General features: G+C 46.2%; 1 protein-coding gene across 1 annotated transcript; it reads left to right on the forward strand.

Moving 5' to 3' along the window:
- The first annotated feature begins 5873 nt into the window (after positions 1-5873).
- RPL27 (ribosomal protein L27) lies at positions 5874-24195 on the forward strand. Its single transcript, XM_075349964.1, has 5 exons — positions 5874-5957; positions 7623-7705; positions 7802-7971; positions 9524-9634; positions 23990-24195. The coding sequence occupies exons 2-5, from the start codon at positions 7625-7627 to the stop codon at positions 24036-24038; spliced, it is 411 nt and encodes a 136-aa protein (XP_075206079.1). The 5' UTR covers positions 5874-5957; positions 7623-7624; the 3' UTR covers positions 24039-24195.
- Positions 24196-27620: the final 3425 nt, after the last annotated feature.

Here is a 27620-nt window from a genome sequence, read left to right on the forward strand (position 1 = left end):
CACGCCTTTTTAATCATGATTTTATACAAAAGGAAGTACTCGGGGGATGGGTCTTCTGTTAGGGTCTCATAATATTCCAAATCACCTAATTGTTTCAAACCCTCCTCCACATACCATTCCCTGTTCATCAACACCACCCCTCCCCCTTTATCCGCACTTCTTATTATTAAATCATGATTATTTCTAAGAGAATGTATTGCAAGCCTTTCTTCCCTTGTTAGATTATCATTTTTAAATTTGCACCGAAATTCTCTAATATCTTTAAGCAAAAGTTGGTGGAAAGTTTCAATATTATTTCCCCTATGGTGGTGGGGGTAAAAATTCTTGTTACCTTTAACCTGTACATGTACGAAACCATCAGAGGTTTCCCCATCAGTATCAGCCCTCTTCCCATCTGTCTGTTTTGATAATATTAGAAAGTGTCTTCTTAGAGTAAGTTTTCGCACAAAATCATTGATATCTAAGAAGAGACGGAAAGTATCAACATTACTAGAGGGGCAAAAGGAAAGACCCCTTTTGAGCAATAAAATTTCACCTCGTTCTAGCTGGTGACTGGAAAGATTGAATATTCCAATATCTTTGCACCCTAGGTTATCTGAACCGCTGACCTTTTTAGTGGAGTTGGGTTTATCCCTGTTCTTATTTCCTCCCCCCCTCGGCATCCTCTTCTCTTACCTTTCTTTTTATTCGGGCTTTTGAGGGTAGCAGGTGAAAAAACTCGGTGATTTTTTTCTCCATAGCTCCTTGAGGAGGTATGGATAAGGTTGGAACCTGTTCAGTTGCTCCTACACCTACACTGTTATGGCAGGGTTCATCGGGTTTAGAATTTATATTATCCTGTACAACCTCAAAACCCCCTAAATTTGGGGAGGAAGATCCACTATCAATAAATTTTGAGATTTCTTGAATTTTTTGAATTTTTTGAATTTTTTGGGGCTCGTCTACAGCTGACTCCTGAGTTTCATGAAGAGTAATAATAGAGGAATTTAATATATTCATGATTTCAGGGTCAGTTGCAGCCTCGTCTCTTACTGGTATTACTAAGGGCACTTTTATTGTTTTATTCTGAATGGGTGCATCAGAAATCCTAGAGTTTGGATTTTTGTATTTTTTGGAATTTAAAAACACCCTAGTTGTTACTGGTGTATCATACCTGCCCCCATTTTTTGGTCTGACCGCCGTGATTAGTCCATGGACTCTAGGAGTGAGGTTATCCTGCGTAGTTTTTGGGGTACGGGGGTTAATAGATGTTAAATGATTATCCAGGTCACTAGATTTATGTGAATTAAATCCTTGGCGAGAATCATTTTGCCTAAAATGATTTGTACTATTCTTATTAATATTATTGTTATTATTATTATTTCCCCTTCTAGTCCCATTCCTTCGTCCCTGGGACTGATCATTTTGGGGCGGAATATTAGCACCTGGATCAACTCTAGTATTTATTTTAGTGTATTTTCTACTATGATTCCATACGGGAGCTTGGCGGGAGTTGTAGTCCTGTCTATCACGGCTAAGCTTTTTTGCCTTCCTTGATATCAGGTCCCCTTCAAACTTTGTAAGCCTCTCAGTTAGTGCCATGTTCATTCCCTTATATTCTAGTGCCTCAGAATAATCAGATAATTCCTCTTTAATTTTCAGGATATTCAACATTGCAGCCTCAGCCAATTTATCCCTTTTTGCAATCAGGAGTTTTAACATACCACTCGAGCAATCTAACATATAACTGTCCCATTCCCTAGTAAAACAGTCATCATGAGGGAATGTAGAAGTAAATGGCATTCTAAGCCCTCTTGGTATAATTTTTTCTTTCAAATATTGCCTCAGAAATAAAGTATCGATTTTTTGGATTATTTCTTTTTTAGACTGATCCTCAAAATTGAGAAAAAGATCAGTCATAGTGTTTAAAGATATTTTAGAAAGTCCAGATTCAGTAGCTGCCAATTCCTCCAGCGATTCAAGATCACAGGATCCAATGATTTTTGATATGAGAATGTGTCGGATAGTATCTCTGTTATTGGAAAATTCCATTTTAAAAGTTCTTCACAATTCAATTGTCTTTGAAAAAAAAAAAAAAATCAATGTTCTTAAAAAGTTGCTTCAATTCACAACCTCGTACACTTTACACAGTTTGCTGCACTTAAAAATGGATTATATCGATCCTCAGGCAAGAGCCCGCAACTGTAAGATAAAAAGAAAAGCGCGCTCCTGTGTACGCTTCTGAAGGGCCGGTGAGTCACCGGCATCGGGTCTACGGGTCCGTCCATCCCAGAGGAGGCGCTGCAGCCTAGCGCTGGTCTGGCGGCTGTGCTCTCCACGTGGGTTATCGATCGCGTGAGCGGCCGCCCGAGCTGGAATTCTTGCGGGCTGGAGAGGACGAGATCCCCGCTGATGTTATAGGGGTACACCCTGGATTTCCCTTCGGTTGGTTCCCCAGTGTTGTACCTGATGTACAACGGGATCAGGTGAGTGTGGCCATCACACTGAATTTACAATATTTTTTATCATTTGGTTTTACACAGGAGCGCGCTTTTCTTTTTATCAAAACATCAAGTTTATTATTTTCAGTTAAAATATCCATAAATCAATATCGACACAGAGGCAATACCCAATTGTGAATCACAGACCAATGTCGTGAAGTGCATAAAAGCTAGGTGAGGTTCTGGATAGGGCAGTGAGCAATAGAGTGTGCGATAGTGTCGCTACTATTTAAGGCACTGTCAGGTTAAATATTACAATGTTCAGGATAAAGGGCCTGATATTCCCTAAAGCTGATCCCTTCCTGACAAGGGAGGTTAGGTTCACCTTAATGTTTTGGGTGCCCCCGTTCCTCGGCGGCTGACCCTATTTGCCCGTCGCTATCACATAACCTATACCACCACCAAGTGCAATGTGCTTTACACAGTCATAGGTCATTGATGTAATTATCCATGGTCAGGCCCTAATCCCACACAAAATATATCAATCCCCAATTGCGCAGAATACCATCTGGCTATAGTGTATTGGGGATACGTATGATTAAGGTCCTAACCCATATATATAGATTCTAGGCCTAAAGGTCCCAGTACTTATCTGCTAGGACTGATGTTGATTCCAACGAGTTTCCCCCCGGCGTGTAGGGGTTCATCAGGGGATGTATAGAAAGCAGGATGTATCTGATACAATTCCCATCATGTCTTCACAGCCAAAGCTTTTGCTTTGAATGGCCAGGCATGATGGGAATTGTAGTTTTGCAACAGCTGGAGTGCCACAGGTTCGCCATCACTGGATTAGGCCATCAATCTGCAATTAAAGAGATATTATCATTCTACAGATATATTCATTCCCATCATCAGATAACTCATTGTTAATAAATTGCACATACCTCATCATTCTCTTATTTGCCCTCAAAGCAGGTAGATAGACCTGAATAGCTGTATTGATGTTCCAGATCCCCATGCCACTTGCAGGCTGCATAGTAATTCGTCCACCTAGTGCCCTGGGCTCATTAGTATACGGTAAAAGATCTTTGGAAATACTTTTTCTAAGGTTATGTGCACACGTTACGCATTTTTGCCCGTTTACGCAGCGTTTAAAACAGCAGCGTAAATGCATGCATTCTGCTTCCCCAGCAAAGTCTATGAGAAGTCAGCAAATTCCATGCGCACGTTGCTTTTTTAAACATAGAGGTTTGGATGCCAAATATTTGACAAAATCGATGCCTTTTAATAAGCAGCATGTCACTTCTTTTGTGCGTTTTGGTTGCATTTTGCACCCATTGAAATGAATATGGTGTGTCAAAACGCAACCAAAATGTTTAGCTGTGCGTTTGCACTGCATTTTTGTTGCATTCTGCATGCTTTTTTGACAAACATAACGCTGGTCTTTCGGTCTCTCTGACGATGTCAGTCAATCTCTCTCTCTGTTGGTCTCTCTTTCTCTGTCAGTTGGTCGGTCTCTCTCTCTCTGTCGGTCTCTCTCTGTCGGTCAGTCGGTCTCTCCCGCTCTCCTTTATACTCACCGATCACCGGCGCGGCGCTGCACGTCTGTCACACTGCTCTGGCGGCTTTTCCTCTTTTGAAAATGCTCATTATTCCATCTCGTATTCCCTGCTTCTCCCGCCCACCGGCGCCTATGATTGGTTGCAGTCAGACGAGCCCCCACACTGAGTGACAGCTGTCTCACTGCAACCACTCACAGCCGTTGGTCGGCGGGTCTATATCGTGCAGTAAAATAAATAAATAAATAATTTAAAAAACAACGTGCAGTCCCCCCAATTTTGATACCAGCGAAGGTAAAGCCACACGGCTGATGGTTGGTATTCTCAGGCTGGGGAGCCCCACGTTATTTTTAGGCTGGGGGCTCCCCATAGCAGCCAGCAGCCGCCCGGAATTGCCACATCCATTAGATGTGACAGTCCTGGGACTCTAGGGGTTCATCCCGAATTGCCCTGGTGTGGTGGCAATCGGGGTAATAAGGAGTTAATGGCAGCAACCCATAGCTGCAACTAAGTAATAGGTTAATAATGGCAGCCATCTCCCCGAGATACTTTCCATGATTAACCTGTAAGATAAAGTAAATAAACACACACATCCAAAAATTCCTTTATTTGGAAAAAAAGACAAAAAAAACACCCTCTTTCACCACTTTATTAATCCCCAAACACCCCTCCAGGTCGTAATAGACACGAGGTCCCACGATGCTCTCAGATCTGCGACATCGGAAGCTGACAGAGAGCGGCCACAGACCACGACCGCTCACTGTGAGCTCCACAGAGCAACTGAAGTGAGCCGCGTGATCAGCGATGACGTCACTCAGGTTACCCGCGGCCACAGCTCTCAGGTGGAGGACTCCAGCTGGCCGCGGGTAACCTGAGTGACGGCACTGCTGATCGCGCGGCTCACTTCAGTCACTCAGGGGATTTGCGGTCACCGGTGAGTCCTTCACGGGTAACCGCTAATCAGGATGCAACGCACAGACAGAGCCGCGCGAACAAAATGAAGTCGGGTGAACTTCATCCGAGTTCATTCTGATCGCGCTGCTCTGTCTGTGTCTGCTGTCAGTGGGCATGTAGCAGAGCTGAATTGCCGTGGGACCGCACTGTGAAAAATGCATCCAAAACGCATGAAAAAAGCATCCAAAATGCATGCGTTTTGGATGCATTTTATTTTTTTACAAACACAGTGTTTACAGTTGTCCAGTCTGCCAGAGGGTGCGTTTTTTTTCTGCATTTGACAGAACGCAGCGTGCGCACATACCCTAAAGATCTCTTTATCTATTCTAGTGTATACAGGGACAGTTATGCAGGGATTAGTAATATTCACCCAGACTTGCTCATGGTTCTGAGTACATATTGGACCTGACAGGTTTCTTTTAAAAAAAAAAAACTATGGCAGAATTGCGTTTTTATTTTCACCATTTCTTCCTACTTGGATTTTTTTCACCATTTTTCAGTACATTGTATGGTAAGGCTAGTTTCACACTTGCGTTGAACGGTATCCGTTGCATTGCGTTGTGTGACGGATGCTACGGATCGTACAAAACGGAAAGCTTTTTTTTTTTCTTCTTCTTTACAGTTTTCCCGGCAGCAGACTATTGTGAATGATCAGCTGATCGCTCTCAATAGCCGGCTGCCCAGCTCAGTATTGTTACAGCCATGCCAAGCTGGACCGGCTGCTCAATATCTGACGGAGAGCGCTCTGATGTGAAAAGCTGCAGTGTGAATGTGCGCTGACACCCGTGTGCGGCTCCGACCAGCCCTATGGAGGTCAGCAGTGTCAGCATCTGGCCTATTACATGTGAAGCTACAGGCGCTGACGAGCCTTGCCCGAGTCCTCCAGCGCCATAGAGACACACCTCCCACAGGGCAGAGCGTACAGCACTCCGGGCGGAAGTACGTCACCGAGGCTGCGGCGTGAAAGGTGAGCGGAGCCGCAATTACTTCCTTTCTTTCCAGGGCGGCCATTGAGCTGGAGCGGGTGAGTATTCGGCCCCGGTGTAATCCCGCTCCATCCGCCGTGTCCCCGCAGTGTAGAGCTCTGCAGACGCCGGGCTGTGACCGCGCAGTGCTGGCGCTATGCTGCCGGCCGGGAATGGTGGACGTGGCACCCTTGGTTTCGCCCATTAGTCCAGCGTTCCCTATCCGGCCGCTTGTGTACTTGAGTAATGGCGGCCCCCAGTAATGTCTCAGCACATGAAAACTTGCGGGTGTGCGCCATGTCCAGGGCTGCGGGCACTGCGACCACATGTCTGCTCCACAGTGGGGGCTCTATTACCTGAGTGGTGGGTGCAGGTATATGTCAGGGGCTCAGTAATGGAGGCTGTGATACTTCTGTTCCCCTGAGTGGTGGGTGCAGGCGGGTTCCCCCTGAGTGGTGGGTGCAGGCGGGTTCCCCTGAGTGGTGGGTGCAGGTGGGGGTCCCCTGAGTGGTGGGTGCAGGTATATGTCAGGGGCTCAGTTATGGAGGCAGTGATACTTCTGTTCCCCTGAGTGGTGGGTGCAGGCGGGTTCCCCCTGAGTGGTGGGTGCAGGCGGGTTCCCCCTGAGTGGTGGGTGCAGGCGGGTTCCCCCTGAGTGGTGGGTGCAGGTGGGGTCCCCTGGCTGGTGGGTGCAGGTATATGTCAGGGGCTCAGTTATGGAGGCAGTGATACTTCTGCTCCCCTGAGCAGCAACATAAGAGAAGTGAATAATCTACAGGGCTCCCCACTGATCACATGACCAGAGTGGCTGTAGTGACATACCATGGTCAGTTTGAGGACCATAGTATATATTGAGTATCCTCTGTAGACAGCCCCTTGACGTGACATGCACGCTGACACACAGGATGCCCCTTTCTTGGGATGCTTTCTATCTCTGGATCTTAGTGGCAGAGGTTCTAGGCACATCTTTTTAGAGTAACTGCATATACACATGGCCGAGGGATCTGTAGTTTTGGGGCAGAAGTGATTTGCCGAGTGCTGCTCTCCTTTTGAGACTTGATGAGTGCAGATTTTTGATCTATCCAGTGTTGTAGCAGAGCAGTGCTTGACTAACCCATTCAATGGCTGACCTTTTTGGTCCATGAGGAAATAACCGTTGTGGCTTCACCTCATCATGAGCACAGCTCCCCTGTGCCGGGGGCTGTCAGCCAGACAAGCATTCATCCACCAGATATCTAATTTGTATGGGGGCTTCATGAATCTGTTACCAGGTTTTTACCCATATAAACAGCAGACCCCCACCAGTAAGGTGTTATATACAACATGTGTATAAAAGTCCCTGGCTGATCTGTATACCATAAATATCTTTTATTGTACTCACCTATGGGGCGATCTGATGGGAGAAGCTGAAATTGATCAGAGTTCCCCATCTGGGTTAAAAATTTACTGTTCTGCCAATTGTGTCCCAGCAGTTGGTGGTAAAGGGGTTGTTCAAAACGTTAATTTTCCACAACATCCTTCTGGCAGGTCATTGGGGGTCTGAGTGAGGCCCACCCACAATATTGGGCATGTCGGTGAATGGTATCTTGTGCTTTTCTAAAGGTAGCTGCTACTGTTAAAGTGGAATTTACAGGAGGCGATAAACAGATTATACGAGCAGTTTTGTTGACTGACCCCTTGGCACTGGAAACAATCTCCCATTAATGTGAATTTCCCTTTTGCAGACATGGGCAAGTTTATGAAACCAGGGAAAGTCGTCCTTGTTCTGGCAGGGCGCTATGCTGGCCGCAAAGCCGTCATAGTAAAGGTATGTCCGGTCCTAATTTGTCATGTGACATTGTAGGGTTGTATTGTGGAAATCCCAATTCCTTTTGACATGTGTATTCTGTTCCCTTCCTGGCAGAACGTTGATGATGGCACCTCAGACCGTCAGTACAGTCACGCCCTGGTTGCAGGTATTGACCGCTATCCCCGCAAGGTGATTGCCACCATGGGCAAAAAGAGAATTGCCAAGCGGTCAAAGATTAAAACTTTTGTGAAGGTCTACAACTACAACCACCTTATGCCAACCAGGTGAGTGCTGGATATCCTGTGTATGCAGTTGTGGACCCATATTTAGTCACCACTTTACTTGCTACGTCGTAATGCCAGGGTTTCCATGTCTGCAGCAGTTCAGTGCTGTTTCCACGTTGGCCCACATAATCATAGTCAAAGCCTTATGTTTTGACTGTTGCCTAATGATAAAAGCAAAACTGTGCAAACTTTTTATTTTTTTTTTTAATTTTTGACAGTGTCTTCATTTAAAGCGAACCCTTCACCAGTTTGGTCATGTTACACTGGCCAAATCATGGACTGGTGGCTGCAGAGTTGAGTGCAAACTATGCCTGCATCATCAAGTCTAGAAATTCTCTTGCTGGTCTTGAGGGGGCATAATGGAGTCGCACTCGTGATTCTTCATGAAGAGGTGCACGCTTTAGAGGGCTATGCCAGAACCTTTACTCCAGTCATGGACTGGAGTGTGATCTAGATCATAAGGCAGGTCGCATCTCATGAATTAGATGAGCTGTGGCGACCTGCTTCTGCAGAGCTGGTAGAAATTGATGTGCCAAGTATCAAAATTTAGATGCAACTCAGAACTGCATCTAAATTTTGTGATCTTCCAATGCCTTTACTCCAGATTTCTGGCATGGAAGCTTTGATGAAACTGTACCAAAGTGTTTTGTTTTTTTGGAAAAAAAATTCTCTATTAGCTTAAGTTTAGGGTATAGTTTAAGCCCAATTGGGTGTTACCAGAGATGGCTTTGCGGGCTTCAACTTCTACCCCCTGCATGAGGTTCACCAAATCTAAGCGGATAGCATCATGTCATGGAGTGAAGAACCCTCCTCCTATAGCGGCTGTGTAGAGATACATTGGAGTTATTTATAATTAGAAATACTTCCCGATCTCACGGCAGTTGGTGTGGAGTAAGGTCAGATATATAGCTGTCTGATATGAGATCTGGAAGGGTTTGTAATGATCCATAACTCAGCTGTGCAGTAATGCTTCATAGTAGCTGCAGTTTTTACTCTGCTGTGCACACTATTTCCATGTTCATGCTAAAACAGCTGGAAGTTTGTGGGTTTTTTTTTTATTGATCTTCAACCGTAAACAAATGGTGTGAGCCAATAAGTACATTAGGTCAATACAATTAATTTTCCAATAGAGAAATAAATAGATCTTTAATTGGAGTAACCACTTCTCTAACTCATATCTGTAGCATTAATAGAGCAGCACACAGCAACGTACTATTGCTCCACAAGCAGGTTAAATATAAGCCCATGACAAGCGGCTCAGCATAGTGGTCTGAGTAACGAAAGGTCCTGCTTTTCCTGATGCCAAGGAACATTCTGCCAATATCTCACCCAACGGCTCAAATATGGGTCCTCATCAGAGTAAAACATAGGGTAAACTTTTTTCTTTGATTGCAAAGTAGTTTAGTTGCCGATGCTCCAAAGCAATCTGTTTAAGCATAGACGTGCACTTGACCATAATAAAATAATGCAAGAACACACTCCTCCCCTACGCAGATTGGGCACCATAATGTGTACCATTTTTGTTTTCATGGAATTTGTTTTGTTCCTGCAGATACTCTGTTGACATCCCTCTTGACAAGGCTGTAGTGAACAAGGATGTTTTCAGGGACCCAGCTCTGAAGCGTAAAGCCAGGAGGGAAGCCAAAGTAAAATTTGAGGAGAGGTAAATCAAGCTGCAAAATTCCGTTTTCCTGTTGCATGGTTTGAATGCTAGACTGCTTTCAGGTCTCCATTACACTTGACTGGCAGAATAAGGATGCGCCCTACTATTCTGATAAGGAAGTCTGACACTCGCTGAGTGAATCAAATTATCATTGATCCTGTATGGCTTTATAACTAAAGCTAGTGTCACATATCCGGCTTTTCACCGAATTCGGCGCACACCAGTACAGCGTATACAGTACAATGGCAGCGCTGCAACCTCTGGGTCACATGCTCCAGTCACATGGCAGCATGTGACCGGCACTTGTCGCGCTGCCACTGTACTGTATACACTGTACTGGTGTGCGCCGAATCCGGCAAATCGTCGAAAAGCCGTATGTGTGAAACTAGCCTTAGGCTATGTGCGCACGTTGCGTAAAAACATGCAGTTACGCTGCGCTTTGTAGCGCAGCGTAACTGCATGCGTCCTGCGGCCCCTGCACAGTCTATGGAGATTGTGCAGGGGCCGTGCGCACGTGGCGTCTAAGAGCGCAGCGCTTCGGCTACTGCCGAAGCGCTGCGCAAAAAGAAGTGACATGTCACTTCTTTCCTGCGCTTTGCCGGCAGCTCCTGCTCTGTCTATGGCAGGAGCTGCAGGCAGAGCGCATGGAATCGGCGCTCACTACGGACATTTCTGCAGCGATCTAAAGCGCACATGTGCTCTTCAGATCGCTGCAGAAATTTCTGCAGGGCTTGTACGCAACGTGCGCACATAGCCTTAGCTAGTTTTTGTGGGGGGCAGATGCCCCTGTTATACTGACTCTTTTGTTCCAGATCTTTAGAATGGAAACCAAATTCAGTTGACATATATTTTCAGCACATGCAGTTTTGTGTTGTGGTGGTTTTTTTTTTTTTTTTTTTTGTGCACAATACCCTTAACCCCATTACGACCGCGTTACGTTTTAAAACGGCACTAAAAAAGGGTACTTATTCCTTTCTGCCGTTTTAAAACGGCGGTCGGAAAAAAGGGTCTAGCGCCCCCCAGAGTCAGAAAATTTCCGGGGTCTCAGCTGCCGGGGGTAGCTGAGACCCTGGAGATCATGATTCGGGCCGGTTTTTCCGGTCCCCGCTCACCTGATGACCGGTATACACCGTATACCGATCATCAAGTTATAGTAAATGACCGCGCCGGTAAAAAATCATTTATCTCCCATCTGGCATGATCAAACATGCCAGATGGGAGATAAATCTTTTTCCCGGTTCCCTCCGGTCCCCTCGGTATCCCCAAAGTGCCCCCCCCGACCCCCAACCCCCTCCCGAAAATCCAAGATGGCCGCGCGCATCGGAGAGCACAGCAGCGCGCCGGCCGCATTTACAGTGTTCCTATGGTTTCTGTCGTATGTGCCATAACACATACGACAGAAACCTGCTCCCTAGGCCCTGCCGGGTCCCCCCCTACCCCCCCCTGGTGTCCCCCGGTGTCATACATACCGGAGCGCTGATCCCCCGCGGCCCCCTCCTCCTTCTCTGCAGACGCCGGTCACATGTGCCGAGCAGATGACAGCTTCCTGTGTTCAGGACGCTGGCTGCTGATGCTGCTCAGCACTGTGCAGCTGTGACCCGGGGAGGGTGGGTGCAGCTTTTTGCACCCACTCTCCTCAAATGGAGGGTCTGCCCTCCTAGAAAATGGGGGATACGTTCCCTGAACGTGTCCCCCATATTCTAGAAGGTCCAGAGGCGACGTGGGACATCCAAATGGATTATAGTGGATTTTTTTTTTTTTCTTTTCAATAAATTGGTCAATCAGGGAATGTTTTGGGGAGTGTTTTTTCAAATAAATTTTTTTTTGTTAATTTTTTTTCTTATTACTGTCAATTAGTTATGTCGGGTATCTGATAGACGCCGTGACATAACTAATTGCTGGGCTTGATGCCAGGTGACATTACACACCTGGTATCAACCCCATTCATTACCCCATTAGCCAACGCACCAGGGCGCGGGATGAGCTGGGGCGAAGCGCCAGAATTGGCGCATCTAATGGATGCGCCACTTCTGGGGCGGCTGCGGCCTGCTATTTTTAGGCTGGGAAGAGTCCAATAACCATGGCTCTTCCCATCCTGAAAATACCAGACCCCAGCTGTCAGCTTCACCTTGGCTGGTGATCTAATTTGGGGGGACCCCACGTTTGTTTGTTTTTTTTAATTATTTATTTATAAATAATTAAAAAAAAAAAACAGCTTGGGGAGCCCTCCAAATTGATCACCAGACAAGATGAAGCTGTCAGCTGTGGTTTGCAGGCTACAGCTGTCTGCTTTACCCTAGCTGGCTATCAAAAATAGGGGGGACCCCACGTCATTTATTTTAATTTTTTTTTTTTTTTTTTGGGCTAAATACAAGGCTAGGCATCCTTTAGTGTCACATGAAAGGCACTAAAGGGCGCCAGCTTAGAATATGCAGGGGGGTGGGACGTTATATATGTTTGACATCTATCCATTCATCCACTGTAGCATTTTACGCTGTGTGCCCACAATCAGGGTTTGCAGCGTTTTGGGCGCAGAGTGTTTTCCCTGCGTCCATAACGCTGCGTTGTGCAGTAGAAGCACAGTGGCAGGATTTTTAGAAATCCCGTGCCCACTGTGTTTCTTTTCTCCGCAGCATAAACCGACCTGTGGCGCAGCTTCCCGAGCCTCAGCATGTCAATTTATGCTGCGGAGATGAGTGTTCTTTGCAGGTAGAATAAAACTAAAGTCCACAGCAGCCTGAACCCAAATCGTGGGCATGGGCAGCTGCGTTCTCCCGTGGACAACACTCACATTTCTGCAGGAGGCTGACACTGTGTACTAGACGCCGTGTCGCTGGATCATGGCCACATAGCCTAAAGGCTACTTTACACGCTGCGATATCGGTCCCGATATCGCTAGTGTGGGTACCCGCCCCCATCTGTTGTGCGACACGGGCAAATCGCTGCCCGTGCCGCACAACATCGCGCAGACGCATCACACATACTTACCTGCCCGGCGACGTCGCTGTGACCGGCGAACCGCCTCCTTTCTAAGGGGGCGGTCCGTGTGGCATCACAGTGACGTCACTGAGCGGCCGCCCAATAGAAGCGGAGGGGCGGAGATGAGTGGCCGGAACATCCCGCCCACCTTCTTCCTTCCTCATAGCGGCCGGGAGGCAGGTAAGGAGAGGTTCCTCGTTCCTGCGGCGTCACACATAGCGATGTGTGCTGCCGCAGGAGCGACGAACTACATCGTTACTGCTGCAGTAACGATAATCGAGAATGGACCCCCATGTCACCGATGAGCGATTTTGCACGTTTTTGCAACGATGCAAAATCGCTCATCGGTGTCACACGCAGCAACATCGCTAATGCGGCCGGATGTGCGTCACCAATTCCGTGACCCTAACGACTCCGCATTAGCGATGTCGCAGCGTGTAAAGCCCCCTTAACAGTGAGAAATTTGTTGCTACAGCAACATTTTTGTGAAGTACCTGTGGATTCAAAATGCTTACTATACTCCTGAATAAAATCCTTGAGGGGTCCAGTTTCCAAAATGAGGTCACTTGTGGGGGGTTTCTGATGTATAGGTACCCAAGGGGCCCTGCTAATGTGACATGGTGCGCGCAATTTACTTCAACTTTTCCAAAATTCAAATGGTGCTCCTTCCATTCCAAGCCCTCCCATTTATCCAAACAAAGGTTTTTGGCCACATGTGGGGTATCCCTGCGCTCACAAGAAATTAGATAACAACCTGTGGGGTACACGTTTTGTTGTTGCCTCTTGAAAAAGTGAAAAATGTGTCGCTAAATCAACATTTTTGTGAAAAAAAATGAAAATTTCAATATGGCAACCTAAGCTTATCAAATTCTGTGAAGTATTCGTGGATTCAAAATGCTCAATATACACCTAGATTAAAGCCTTGAGGGGTCTTATTTCCAGAATGGGGTCACTTGTGGGGGACCTCCACTGCTTAGGCACCTCAGGGGCTCTCCTAATGCAACATGGCGTCCGCTATTGATTCCAGCCAATTTTGCAGTCAAACTGCACTCCTTCTCTTCTGAGCCCTGTAGTGTGCCCAAACAGTTGATTTCCACCACATACAAGATATCAACAAACTCAGGAGAAATTGCGCAATAAATTTCATGGTGATTTATTTCCTGTTACCCTTGTGAAAAAAAAAGCTACCTGGTTGAAGTAACAATTTTGTGGTAAAATTTTATTTTTTTATTTTCATGGCTCAACGTTATAAACTTCTGTAAAGCACCTGGAGGTTCAGGGTACTCACCAAACATCAAGATAAATTCCTTGAGGGGCCTAGTTTCCAATATGGGGTCACTTGTGGTGTTTTTTTGCTGTTTACGTACCTTAGGGGTCCTCCAAATGCGACATGGTGCCTGCAATCTTTTTCAGCCAAATTTCCTTTCCAAAATTCAAATATTGCTCCTTCCGTTCCAAGCCCTCCCATTTCTCCAAACAAAGGTTTCAGACCACAAGTGAGGTATCACCGTGCTCATAAAAAAGTGGGTAACAAACGTTGGGGTCAAATTTTTGGAATTACCTCTTGAAAAAGTGAAAAAATTGATGCTAAAGCAACATTTTTGAGAAAAAAATGAAAATTTTCAATGTGACAACGTAACGTTATCAAAATCTGTGAAGTACTTGTGGATCCAAAATGCTCACTATACCCCTAGATAGAAGCCTTAAGGGGTCTAGTTTCCAAAATGGTGTCACTTGTGAGGGGTTTCTGCTGTTTAGGTACCTTAGCGGACATGTAAATGCAACATGGTGCCCGCAATCTATTTCAGCCAAATTTGCTTTCCAAAATTCAAATATTGCTCCTTCTGTTCCGAGCCCTCCCATTTGTCCAAACAAAGGTTTCTGACCACATGTGGGGTATTGGCGCGCTCATAAGAAAGTGGGGAACAAGTTTTGGGGTTCATTTTGTTGTGTTATTTCTTCTAAAAGTGAATAAATTTGGGGTAGAGCAACATTTTAGGTAAAATTTTATTTTTTGCTTTTTTTCATTCCACTTTGCTTTAGTTCCTGTGAAGCACCTGAAGGGTTAATAAACTTCTTGGATGTGGTTTTGAGTACTTTGAGGGGTGCTGTTTTGAGAATGGTGTCACTTTTAGGTATTTTCTGTCACTTAGGCCTCTCAAAGTCACTTCAAATGTGATGTGGTCCCTAAAAAAATGGTTTTGTGAATTTTGTTGAAAAAATGGGAAATTGCAGATGAACTTTGACCCCTTCTAACTTCCTAACCCCAAAACATTTTGTTTCAGAAATTGCGCTAATGTAAAGTAGACATGTGGGAAATGTTATTTATTAACTGTTTTGTGTGACATAACTCTCTGGGTTAAGGGCATAAAAATTAAAAGTTTGAAAATTGCAAAATTTTCATCAAATTTCCGATTTTTTTCACAAATAAAAGCAAAAAATATCGTTCTAAATTTATAACTATCATGAAGTACAATATGTCACGAAAAAACAATGTCAGAATCACCGGGATCCGTTGAAGCGTTCCAGAGTTATGACCTCATAAAGTGACACTGGTCAGAATTGCAAAAAATGGCCTGGGCATTAAGGACAAAACTGGCTTCGTCCTTAAGGGGTTAAAGGAAATCGGACAACAGGTTTTGCTATTTAATCTGAGTAGCATAAAATAAAGTGTTTCCTCTGGATGCCGGTGGAGCGTCAGATCTACATTTCTCTTGGTCAGAGCGATGCTGAAGCATTGCTGTGTTCAAGAGAAGCAGTTGAAGTGTGTTGGCATAAAGTATCCTAGGACAGCTAGTAAAAATTAAAAAAAAAAAAAAAAAAAATTGATTTAGCGAGGAAAAAAAAATCAAAACTCCAGAATTGTGGGGCGGGGGAGTTGGTCGCTGCAGTAACAAGTGATCAAAACCTCACATCTGCTCAAAAATGGTGTAATTGACACAAGCTCAATATGCAAAAAATAAGCGATTCCTAAGCCCTAGATCCCAAAAAAATTAGACTGCTATGGGTCTCAGAAAATGACAAGTGCAAATTTTTTTTTTTTTTTCCCCAAGGGAACCAATCACCAGGATTTTTGTAAATAACCTAAAGCCAGTGCTGTACTGGCACGATCAGGCTGGTTCTCTACATACCTGTAGTGGTCAGCTCAGATGTATAGGTTTTCAAATCCAAGAAAGTGAAGTTTGTAAAATCAGCAGCTTCTTGAGTGACAGTTGCACTGGAGCAGATAATATATTCATAATAATCTCCTCTCTGTTAGAATTAGCATAAACATTATACAAACGATTCAAATAGAGGGAGGGGATAACTATGAATATATGATCTGCTCCAGTGCAACTGTCACTCAAGAAGCTGCTCATTTTACTAACTTTACTTTCTTGGATTTCAAAACCTAAACATCCAAGCTGACCACTACAGGAATGTATAGAATCAGCCTGATAGTGCCAGCATAGCACTGGCTTTAGCTTATATACGAAAATCCTGGTGATTGGTTCCCTTTAACAAACTCCTGAAATTATTTTTTATTTTTTTTTTACCATTTAAGATAAGAAACTATACATGGTTGTATCTATGAACTCCTACTGACCTGGGAAATCATAATGTCACAACAGTCTTACCATATAGTGAACATGGTAAATAACTCCCGAAACCAGTTGTGTCCAACTCGTCCTGCAAAAACACAAGCCCTTGTATGCCAATACTGATGGAAAAATAGTTATGACTCTTGGAAGAAAAAAAAACAAACTGAAAATCGCCTGGGTGCGAAGGGGTTACTATTAGTCTGGCACATTGAGACAGTCTGGCAGCCTAATCTATGTAACTCACCACCACTGATTAGCAGTTTGCTAACCATGTACACAGTAGGCTGCCAGTCTAGGGTGAGGGCAGTGTTATACAGGACTTGGTATTCTGAGCTCTGCTAAATCTACATCAGACAAGCAAGAATTCTTCCAAAAATAGAATAATCAGTTCAGTAAGTTATTACATATAGAATCTGGCTTACTTGCCCTATACTATGCTGCTGTCAAATTTAATATACAGGGGGAAAACCTACTGTCATATTCTTTGTCGCTTCATTGGGAGACCCAGACAATTGGGTGTATAGCTTCTGCCTCCGGAGGCCACACAAAGTATTACACTTAAAAGTGTAAAGCCCCTCCCCTTCTGCCTATACACCCCCCGTGCATCACGGGCTCCTCAGTTTTTATGCTTTGTGCGAAGGAGGCTGACATCCACGCATAGCTCCACATCTTAGTCAGCAGCAGCTGCTGACTATGTCGGATGGAAGAAAAGAGGGCCCATAACAGGGTCCCCAGCATGCTCCCTTCTCACCCCACTCTGGTCGGCGGTGTTGTTAAGGTTGAGGTACCCATTGCGGGTACAAAGGCTGGAGCCACATGCTGTTTTCCTTCCCCATCCCTTAAGGGCTCTCGGTGAAGTGGGATCCTAATCGGTCTCCAGGCACGGGGACCGTGCTCCCTCCGCAGCCCCTGGGGAATCTGCTGTACAGGAGCCGGGTATCGTCAGGGACAAGGCCCTGCTACTGTGAGGTACTCTGTGTCCCCTTGGGGGACCGCGCATGGAGCGCTTGTGCCATACACACTGCAGCACTGCTGGGTGTGTTAGTGCGCCGGGGACTACCGCGCCGACCGCGCTTATTTGCCGGCCGCGCTTATAACTTTAGTCCCCGGCTTTTGCGGCCTAGTATCGCATATTCCCGCCCCCAGGCCTGCCAGTCAGGGGAAGGGCAGGACGCTGCACAGGACGTCAGCGCTGAGGGCTGGAGCATACTTTGTATCCTCCTCCCCCCTCACTCAGCACAGTGGAGCACCAGATTCCCGCACTTTCTAGGGCACGCCCACGGCCCCCTCCTCCCCACAGAACGCCGGCAGCCATTCCTGTCAGCACTTCTGACGCTGGAGAGGAGAGACAACACGGCTCTGGGAGGCCCAGGCAGATAATCTGGTGATCACACAACCGCTTTGAGCGGTCAGTAAGCAGCACCTGAGGTGCTGGCCCCACTGAGTGCCGAAGTGTACATATATATATATATATATATATATATATATATATATATATATATATATATATATATATATATATATATATATATATATATATATATATATATATATATATATATATATATATATATATATATATATATATATTGCTTATATGCTATACATTTACACTGTACGGTCGCACTGTTGATTTTTGGCTATATACCCTCCTGGATTGTACTCAGAGGAGACAACAGCATGTCGTCCGCAAAAAGCAAGGGTGCCAAAGCACAGGCTTACTTTGCAACCTGTACCTCATGTGCGGCTATACTACCGGCAGGTTCCACCGACCCTCATTGTGTGCAATGCTCGGCCCCTGTGGCACTTACTCAGCCGGAGCCTCTGCTACTGGTGGCCCAGGTGGAACCACCTGCTACCACTGTCCAGGTGACAGGGACGGAGTTTGCAGTATTTGCTGACAAACTGTCTGAGAGTATGGATAAATGGTCTGCTAAGATACTAGAAGCCTTACAGTCCAGACCGGTGACTCAGGCCCCGGGCACTGTTGAATCATTGACCCCAGGCCCCCCTCAGTTGGAGCAGCAAAGTGCTCCTGGGGTGACCCATAGGTCCCAGGGTGAGGTCTCTGACACGGACCGCAGTCCCAGGCCGCCTAAGCGGGCTCGCTGGGAAATTCCCTCGACTTCATCACACTGTTCAGGGTCTCAGCAGGAGGACTCTCTGGATGATGAAGCGGAGGTAGCAGATCAGGATTCTGATCCTGAGGCCGCTCTCAACCTAGATACACCTGAAGGTGACGCCATAGTGAATGACCTTATAGCGACCATCAATCAGGTGTTGGATATTTCTCCCCCAGCTCCTCCAATTGAGGAGTCAGCTTCTCAGCAGGAGAAATTCCGTTTCAGGTTTCCCAAGCGTACAATGAGTACGTTTCTGGATCACTCTGACTTCAGAGAGGCAGTCCAGAAACACCGAGCTTGTTCAGATAAGCGGTTTTCCAAGCGCCTTAAGGATACACGTTATCCCTTCCCCCCCCCCCCTGACGTTGTCAAGGGCTGGGCTCAGTGTCCCAAGGTGGATCCTCCAGTCTCCAGACTGGCGGCTAGATCCATAGTTGCAGTGGAAGATGGGGCTTCACTCAAAGATGCCACTGACAGGCAGATGGAGCTCTGCTTGAAATCCATCTATGAAGCTATCGGCTCGTCTTTTGCTCCAGCATTCGCAGCCGTATGGGCACTCCAAGCTATCTCAGCTTGTCATGCGCAGATTAATGCAGTCACACGTACGTCTGCTCCGCAAGTGGTGTCCTTAACCTCTCAGGCGTCGGCGTTTGCGTCCTACGCCATTAATGCTGTCCTGGACTCTGCGAGCCGTACGGCGGTAGCATCCGCCAATTCGGTGGCAGTCCGCAGGGCCATGTGGCTACGTGAATGGAAGGCAGACTCTGCTTCCAAAAAGTTCTTAACCGGTTTGCCATTTTCTGGCGACCGCCTGTTTGGTGAGCGATTGGATGAAATCATTAAACAATCCAAGGGAAAGGACTCATCCTTACCCCAGTCCAAACCAAACAGACCTCAACAACGGAAGGTACAATCGAGGTTTCGGTCCTTTCGGTCCGCGGGCAGGTCTCAATTCTCCTCGTCCAAAAGGCCTCAGAAGGATCAGAGGAACTCCGATTCATGGCGGTCTAAGTCACGCCCTAAAAAGACCGCCGGAGGAACCGCTCCCAAAGCGGCCTCCTCATGACTTTCGGCCTCCTCACACCGCATCCTCGGTCGGTGGCAGGCTTTCCCGCTTTTGCGACGCCTGGCTGCCACAGGTAAAAGACCGTTGGGTGAGAGACATTCTGTCTCACGGTTACAGGATAGAGTTCAGCTCTCCTCCTCCGACTCGATTCTTCAGAACATCTCCGCCCCCCCGAGCGAGCCGATGCTCTTCTTCAGGCGGTGTGCACTCTGAAGGCAGAAGGAGTGGTGATCCCTGTTCCTTTTCAGCAACAGGGTCACTGTTTTTACTCCAACTTGTTCGTGGTGCCGAAAGGACGGATCCTTCCGTCCTGTTCTGGACCTAAAACTGCTCAACAAACACGTAAAAACCAGGCGGTTCCGGATGGAATCGCTCCGCTCCGTCATCGCCTCAATGTCCCAAGGAGATTTCCTAGCATCAATCGACATCAAAGATGCTTATCTCCACGTACCGATTGCACCAGAGCATCAGCGCTTCCTGCGTTTCGCCATAGGGGACGAACACCTTCAGTTCGTGGCACTGCCTTTCGGCCTGGCGACAGCCCCACGGGTCTTCACCAAGGTCATGGCAACAGTAGTAGCAGTTCTGCACTCTCAGGGACACTCGGTGATCCCTTACTTAGACGATCTGCTTGTCAAGGCACCCTCTCAAGTGGCATGCCAACACAGCCTGAACATTGCTCTGGAGACTCTCCAGAGTTTCGGGTGGATCATCAATTTTCCAAAGTCAAATCTGACACCGGCCCAATCACTGACATATCTTGGCATGGAGTTTCATACTCTCTCAGCGATAGTGAAGCTTCCGCTGGACAAACAGCGTTCACTACAGACAGGGGTGCAATCTCTCCTTCAAGGTCAGTCACACCCCCTGAGGCGCCTCATGCACTTCCTAGGGAAGATGGTAGCAGCAATGGAGGCAGTTCCTTTTGCGCAGTTTCATCTGCGTCCACTTCAATGGGACATTCTCCGCAAATGGGACAGGAAGTCGACGTCCCTCGACAGGAACGTCTCCCTTTCTCGGGCAGCCAAGGCTTCCCTTCAGTGGTGGCTTCTTCCCACTTCTCTGTCGAAGGGGAAATCCTTCCTGCCCCCATCCTGGGCTGTGGTCACGACTGACGCGAGCCTGTCAGGGTGGGGAGCGGTCTTTCTCCACCACAGGGCTCAGGGTACTTGGACTCAGCCAGAGTCCTCCCTTCAGATCAATGTTCTGGAAATAAGGGCAGTGTATCTTGCCCTAAAGGCGTTCCAGCCGTGGCTGGAAGGCAAGCAGATCCGAATTCAGTCGGACAACTCCACAGCGGTGGCATACATCAACCACCAAGGCGGAACACTCAGTCGGCAAGCCTTCCAGGAAGTCTGGCGGATTCTGCTGTGGGTGGAAGCCACAGCCTCCACCATATCCGCAGTTCACATCCCGGGCGTAGAAAACTGGGAAGCAGACTTTCTCAGTCGCCAGGACATGGACGCAGGGGAATGGTCCCTTCACCCGGACGTGTTTCAGGAGATCTGTTGCCGCTGGGGGATGCCGGACGTCGACCTAATGGCGTCCCGGCACAACAACAAGGTCCCGACATTCATGGCACGGTCTCAAGATCACAGAGCTCTGGCGGCAGACGCCTTAGTTCAGGATTGGTCGCAGTTTCAACTCCCTTATGTGTTTCCTCCTCTGGCACTGTTGCCCAGAGTGTTACGCAAGATCAGGTCCGACTGCCGCCGCGCCATCCTCGTCGCTCCAGACTGGCCGAGGAGGTCGTGGTACCCGGATCTGTGGCATCTCACGGTGGGCCAACCGTGGGCACTACCAGACCGACCAGACTTGCTGTCTCAAGGGCCGTTTTTCCATCTGAATTCTGCGGCCCTCAACCTGACTGTGTGGCCATTGAGTCCTGGATCCTAGCGTCTTCAGGGTTATCTCAAGAGGTCATTGCCACTATGAGACAGGCTAGGAAACCAACGTCCGCCAAGATCTACCATAGGACGTGGAGGATATTCTTATCTTGGTGCTCTGATCAGGGTTTTTCTCCCTGGCCATTTGCCTTGCCCACTTTTCTTTCCTTCCTTCAATCCAGATTGGAAAAAGGTTTGTCGCTCGGCTCCCTTAAGGGACAAGTCTCAGCGCTCTGTTTTTTTTCAGAAGCGCCTAGCCCAGTGATGGCGAACCTGTGGCACTCCAGCTGTTGCAAAACTCCAATTCCCATCATGCCTGGCCATTCAAAGCAAAAGCTTTGGCTGTGAAGACATGATGGGAATTGTAGTTTTGCAACAGCTGGAGTGCCACAGGTTCGCCATCACTGGCCTAGCCAGACTTCCACAGGTACGCACGTTCCTGCAGGGGGTTTGTCACATAGTCCCTCCTTACAAGCGGCCGTTAGAACCCTGGGATCTGAACAGGGTGCTGATGGCTCTTCAGAAACCACCTTTCGAGCCAATGAAGGATATTTCTCTCACGCCTTTCGCAGAAAGTGGTCTTCCTAGTAGCAGTCACATCACTTCGGAGAGTGTCTGAGCTAGCAGCACTGTCATGCAAAGCCCCTTTCCTGGTGTTTCACCAGGACAAGGTGGTTCTGCGTCCGGTTCCGGAATTTCTCCCTAAGGTGGTATCCCCCTTTCATCTCAATCAGGATATCTCCTTACCCTCTTTTTGTCCTCATCCAGTTCACCAATGTGAAAAGGATTTGCACTTGTTAGATCTGGTGAGAGCACTCAGACTCTACATTTCTTGTACGGCGCCCCTGCGCCGCTCGGATGCACTCTTTGTCCTTGTCGCTGGCCAGCGTAAAGGGTCACAGGCTTCCAAATCAACCCTGGCTCGGTGGATCAAGGAACCAATTCTCGAAGCTTACCGATCTTCTGGGCTTCCGGTTCCCTCAGGGCTGAAGGCCCATTCTACCAGAGCCGTGGGTGCGTCCTGGGCTTTGCGGCACCAGGCTACGGCTCAGCAGGTGTGTCAGGCAGCTACCTGGTCGAGTCTGCACACTTTCACGAAACACTATCAGGTGCATACCTATGCTTCGGCAGATGCCAGCCTAGGTAGGCGAGTCCTTCAGGCGGCGGTTGCCCACCTGTAGGAAGGGGCCGTTTTACGGCTCTATTACGAGGTTTTACTTTACCCACCCAGGGACTGCTTTTGGACGTCCCAATTGTCTGGGTCTCCCAATGGAGCGACAAAGAAGGGAATTTTGTTTACTTACCGTAAATTCCTTTTCTTCTAGCTCCAATTGGGAGACCCAGCACCCGCCCCTGTTCCCTTCGGGCTGTTCTTTGTGTACACATGTTGTTCATGTTGAATGGTTTCAGTTCTCCGAAATTCCTTCGGATTGAATTTACTTTAAACCAATTTATAAGTTTCCTCCTTCCTGCTTTTGCACCAAAACTGAGGAGCCCGTGATGCACGGGGGGTGTATAGGCAGAAGGGGAGGGGCTTTACACTTTTAAGTGTAATACTTTGTGTTGCCTCCGGAGGCAGAAGCTATACACCCAATTGTCTGGGTCTCCCAATTGGAGCTAGAAGAAAAGGAATTTACGGTAAGTAAACAAAATTCCCTTCTTTAAAAGGTAACCTCTTGCTGATCTGCTGCTTGAGTCACAGGCGGCATGTATTAGAGCCTGGTTGTGCAACTAGAGGTATGTTTACACTGAAACTGTCTAGCGTTTTAGATGAAATAAAGTTTTCAAACCCAGACAGTGCCCTACTGGACTAGTTGGGCATCTACTTCTTATAGTCCTAATTGCTGCTAGTCTGGCCTGGGACTAGTCAGCAGAGTCCTTGGCTGACTTTTGGTAAGTATGTATTCTCTAGGAAGCTGCAGTGTTTCAGAGTTGGGCTGGGGCCACACGGGGACTACTGCGATGCTCGCATGACACTCGGCTCACGCTGGCAGCACAGCAGGAGCTGAGTGTCATGCTATTATCCCTGCGTCTGCGGTCCGACTGTGCGAGTGCACCTCCGCTGCGGTGGGCGGCCCGGCTCTCAGGAGGGGCTGGCTGGGGCTGTGGAGGGCGGTGGCCGATGCTGCGGAGGGGAGGGATATATCTCCCTCTCTCCTCTGTAGCCTGCTATTGCGCTTCTCTCTTTGCACTCGCGGTACACTGGTGTACCGTGCGTGCAGTGCGATTTTTCTCGCATTAGTCGCAGCATGCTGCAACTGTTTTCTCGGTCCGATTAGGGCTGAGAAAATAATCGCTCATGTGTGCTGACACACAGGCTAGAATTGGTTTATCGCAATCCACTCCACCGATTTTCTCGCCGTGTGGCTTAGGCCTAAAACTTAATACAACTTAATCAGCACTGATTGGTGCCACATCCTAGTGGTCTCTAGTCGGTGATTGAGCAGTCCACTGCCAGCTGCCGGCAATCCGTTTTGTGGAGGTTGGATGTTATAGACCACTAAGTATTGGAGCAAAACTATAAAGCATACCTCATAAACCCAGCATTACTGTTACTGTATTAAAGTGATTGCTAAATGGTTATTGCAGGTTCATGTCTAGTGGCAAAAACATCGCCTTCAAGTGAAAATGTCTGAACCATGTTAAGTACAACAACTAATAATTCTATTACCAGAATTCTAAAATGTGTAATTTTTTTTTTTCTTTTCTGCATCTTGCAGGTACAAGACAGGCAAAAACAAGTGGTTCTTCCAGAAGCTGCGGTTCTAAATAACTTCATTTGTTCTAAAATTAAAGTTTATGAAAAAAAAAAAAACATTAAGTGTTTCTTATGACAGGTTTTTTTTTTTTTCCCATCTTCCTCTCGGTAGTTATGCATTATGTTTGACATTTTCTCGAGCATATTAAAGCGGAGGCTAAAAACCTGTTCTGACATTGTGATATGGACATATGTCATGCTCATGAAGGGCTCCTACATACGGAGACTCCAACGGTGTGAGTCTGTCAGCACAGAATGACTGTTCTTGCCACACTGTGCCGGCCTGTGCTGTGTACTGAGGCTCCACTACAAAGTAGTGACACTGTGCACATCTCAGCCTCTACAATTCAGTCACTAAATTAGACCCTGTACATTTGGTTCGGCTTCATACCATAGCAAAGTTGTCTGTCTAGGCAAAGCATTAGGGCTGCTTCTCACTTGCGAGTTTCTCGCAGTAGAGCAATGCGAGAAACTCTCCTTGGAATCGGACACATGTTAATGAATGGTTCAGCTCTTATCTGCGATTTATTTATTTTTTTTTTTATTCTCAGTCCAATTTGGACTGAGAAAAAAATCGCAGCATGCTGCCTTTTTGCAAGTTTCTCGCACCATTTGTCCCAATTATTTCCTATGGAAGGGGATTAAAAGTAGGATCACACATGCGCACCAGCGTTCACATTTGCGAGTGTGGCAGTAACTTCGCTCATTAAATATTCAACAGATTAATGTGACATCACATTCCCAAAGGTAAATTAAATGACACATGTGTAATGGCTTTTATCTAATTAAGATGTTGCATGAAACTAGCATCGCAAACGCGACACACACGCAAGCAAAAAGCATCGCACTTGCGTTGCACTCGCACCTAACGTGAACTAAAATCAGCCGAGTATTTTTCAGCCCAGTCGGACCAATTTTACTCGCATAGATGTGTTTCCAGCCTTAGTGTTTGTTTCCAATATGTACAGGGTGGGCCATTTTATATGGATACACCTAAATAAGATGGGGATGGTTGGTGAGATCAACTTGTTTGTGTCTCATTAGTATATGGGAGGGGGGAAACTTTTCAAGATGGGTGTTGGCCATTTTGGATCCAGCTTTATTTTTTCCAATGGGAAGACTGTCATGTAACATCAAACTTTTATTGAGAATTTCACAAGAAAAACAATGGTATTCTTGGTTTTAACGTAACGATTTGTTCATTAGTTATTTACAATTTTATGACCACTTATGTGCAGGGCTGTGGAGTCGGTAAGCCAAACCTTCGACTCCGACTCCGACTCCTCAAATTCTCTTGCACCGACTCCGGCTCCGACTCAGACTCCGACTCCTACATATATTGCTTATAGTTAGGTGAAAAATTTATTGTAGTACATGAACATGTGTATGTGAACATCAGACATTTAATAATTTTTATGATACAATAATCAAGATATTTGGATAGAACATAAAATATATTTATTGGAATACAACTTTAGAACACAAACTGTAATAAATTGTAAATATGTAATACACTATGTAATATACAGTAGATTACATATATATCTTGTGTGTGTGTATATACACTGTATATATATATATATATTATATATTACATATTTACAATTTATTAGTTTTTTTGTGTTCTAAAGTTGTATTCCAATAAATATTTTATGTTCTATCCAAATATCTTGATTATTGTATCATAAAAACAATTAAATGTCTGATGTTCACATTGTACTACAATAAATTTTTCACTTAAATATAAGCATTATACTAAATGTTGTTATTTAGTAAAATATTCAGCACATTCTGCATTGCACTCCTGTCCCCAATTTATTATATATTTTAGGAGTCGGAGTCGGTGCATTTTATACCGACTCCACCAAAATGAGCTCCGACTCCGACTCCACGACTCCGACTCCGACTCCACAGCCCTGCTTATGTGTTCAAAGTGCTGCCCGTTGTGTTCTCAATGCAACCCTCTTTTCCCACTCTTGACACACTGATGGCAACACCGCAGAAGAAATGCTAGCACAGGCTTCCAGTATCCGTTGCTTCAGATGCTGCACATCTTGTATGTTCACAGCATAAACAATTGCCTTCAGATGACCCCAAAGAGAAGTTTAAGCGGGTCAGAACGGGACCATGGTGGCCATTCAACTGGCCCACGATGACCAATCCACTGTTCATGTAGGAATGCTCAGACCGGAGACCCATAATGTGGTGTACCATAACATTATGGGTGTCAAGGTCTGAGCATTCCTACGTGAACAGTGGATTGGTCATCGTGGGCCAGTTGAATGGCCACCATTTTATTTAAGTGCATCCATTGAAATGCTCCACCCTGTAGATCCCTTGCCGACTTAGTGATCCATTCCATGAAAATGGGTTTTGGAAATGCCTTTGACAATATGTAAGATTGCTGCTAAATGTTTAGTTTCCAACCAATGACTTATAGGTATGTCATGGTGATCACAGGGCATCAGTGCTGTGCCCACCGTGATTGCTGTCGTTGACTCTGCTTTCGCGACAGCCGAGCCTTGGCACTGACAGCCAGGAATGGTTCCCACACCGTCCCTGGCTGTTTAACCTCCAAATGCTGCAATCTATCAATTGCTGCACTCCTGGAGGCAGAGGGTGTGCTGGCTCTCCCCTTTGATTGGTGCCCTCACAATAAAATCGTGAGGGCTCAATCGTTGCCATGGTGTCCTCAGGTTGTCATGACTACTTCCAGGGCACCTGACTATGGGAAGCCTGATGGCTAATTCCTGCAGCATGATTCCTCTAGCTTCTGACAGCTATAATCTGCAATGATCAATCAATACAATACAGCTATGATCAGAGCGCTGTAAGGTAATGTACCATATAGGGCCTAATTAAAGACTAATAAAAACAATTTGTAAAAAAAAAAATGCACACATGGTATCTGTGTCCATAACAACCTGATCCATAATACTGTCATACAGTGAACATGGTTTGGAAAAAAAAAGTTTCATCATTCAGCTGACAAAAGTGGAATAAAATGCGATTAAAAAGTCAAATAAAATGATACTGCTGAAAACACAATCTTTTTCTGCAGAAAAACAAGCTGCCATACAGTTCAATCAGTGAAAAAATATAAAAGCTATAGTTCTCAAACAGCAATGAAAGGATTTGTCGGGGGGGGGGGGTATATGGTATAAAAGCGGCAAAAACACTATTCTTATCACTCTTCTGGCATGGTGACTGCTGTTAAAACAAAAAAAATCCTGAATCGCTATCTCTTCATTCTGTATTCCAAAAAGTGGAATTTAAGGTGATCAAAAAATATTGTGGTCCAAAATGCTACCAATGAAACTTCCAATTCATACTGCAAAAAAAAAAAGCGCTTGTATGATGGTCGGCAGAGAAAAACTCTAGCCTTCAAAATCCAGTACTGCAAGAAACTTTTTTTGTTATAAGCAGTTTCAAGCTATGTGCCCACGAGGGTGTGTAAGGCTATGTCCGCACGTTGCTTTTTACCTGCTTTTTTGCTGCTTTTTCAACTGCAGCGTTTAATGCCAAAATGGTTGTGTTCTGCTTTTCAAGCAAAGTCTATGGGAATTTGGGTTTCTTGTCCGCACTATGCAGTT

The sequence above is a fragment of the Anomaloglossus baeobatrachus genome, chromosome 5 (genome assembly GCF_048569485.1).
Source record: "Anomaloglossus baeobatrachus isolate aAnoBae1 chromosome 5, aAnoBae1.hap1, whole genome shotgun sequence".
NCBI lineage: Eukaryota > Metazoa > Chordata > Amphibia > Anura > Aromobatidae > Anomaloglossus > Anomaloglossus baeobatrachus.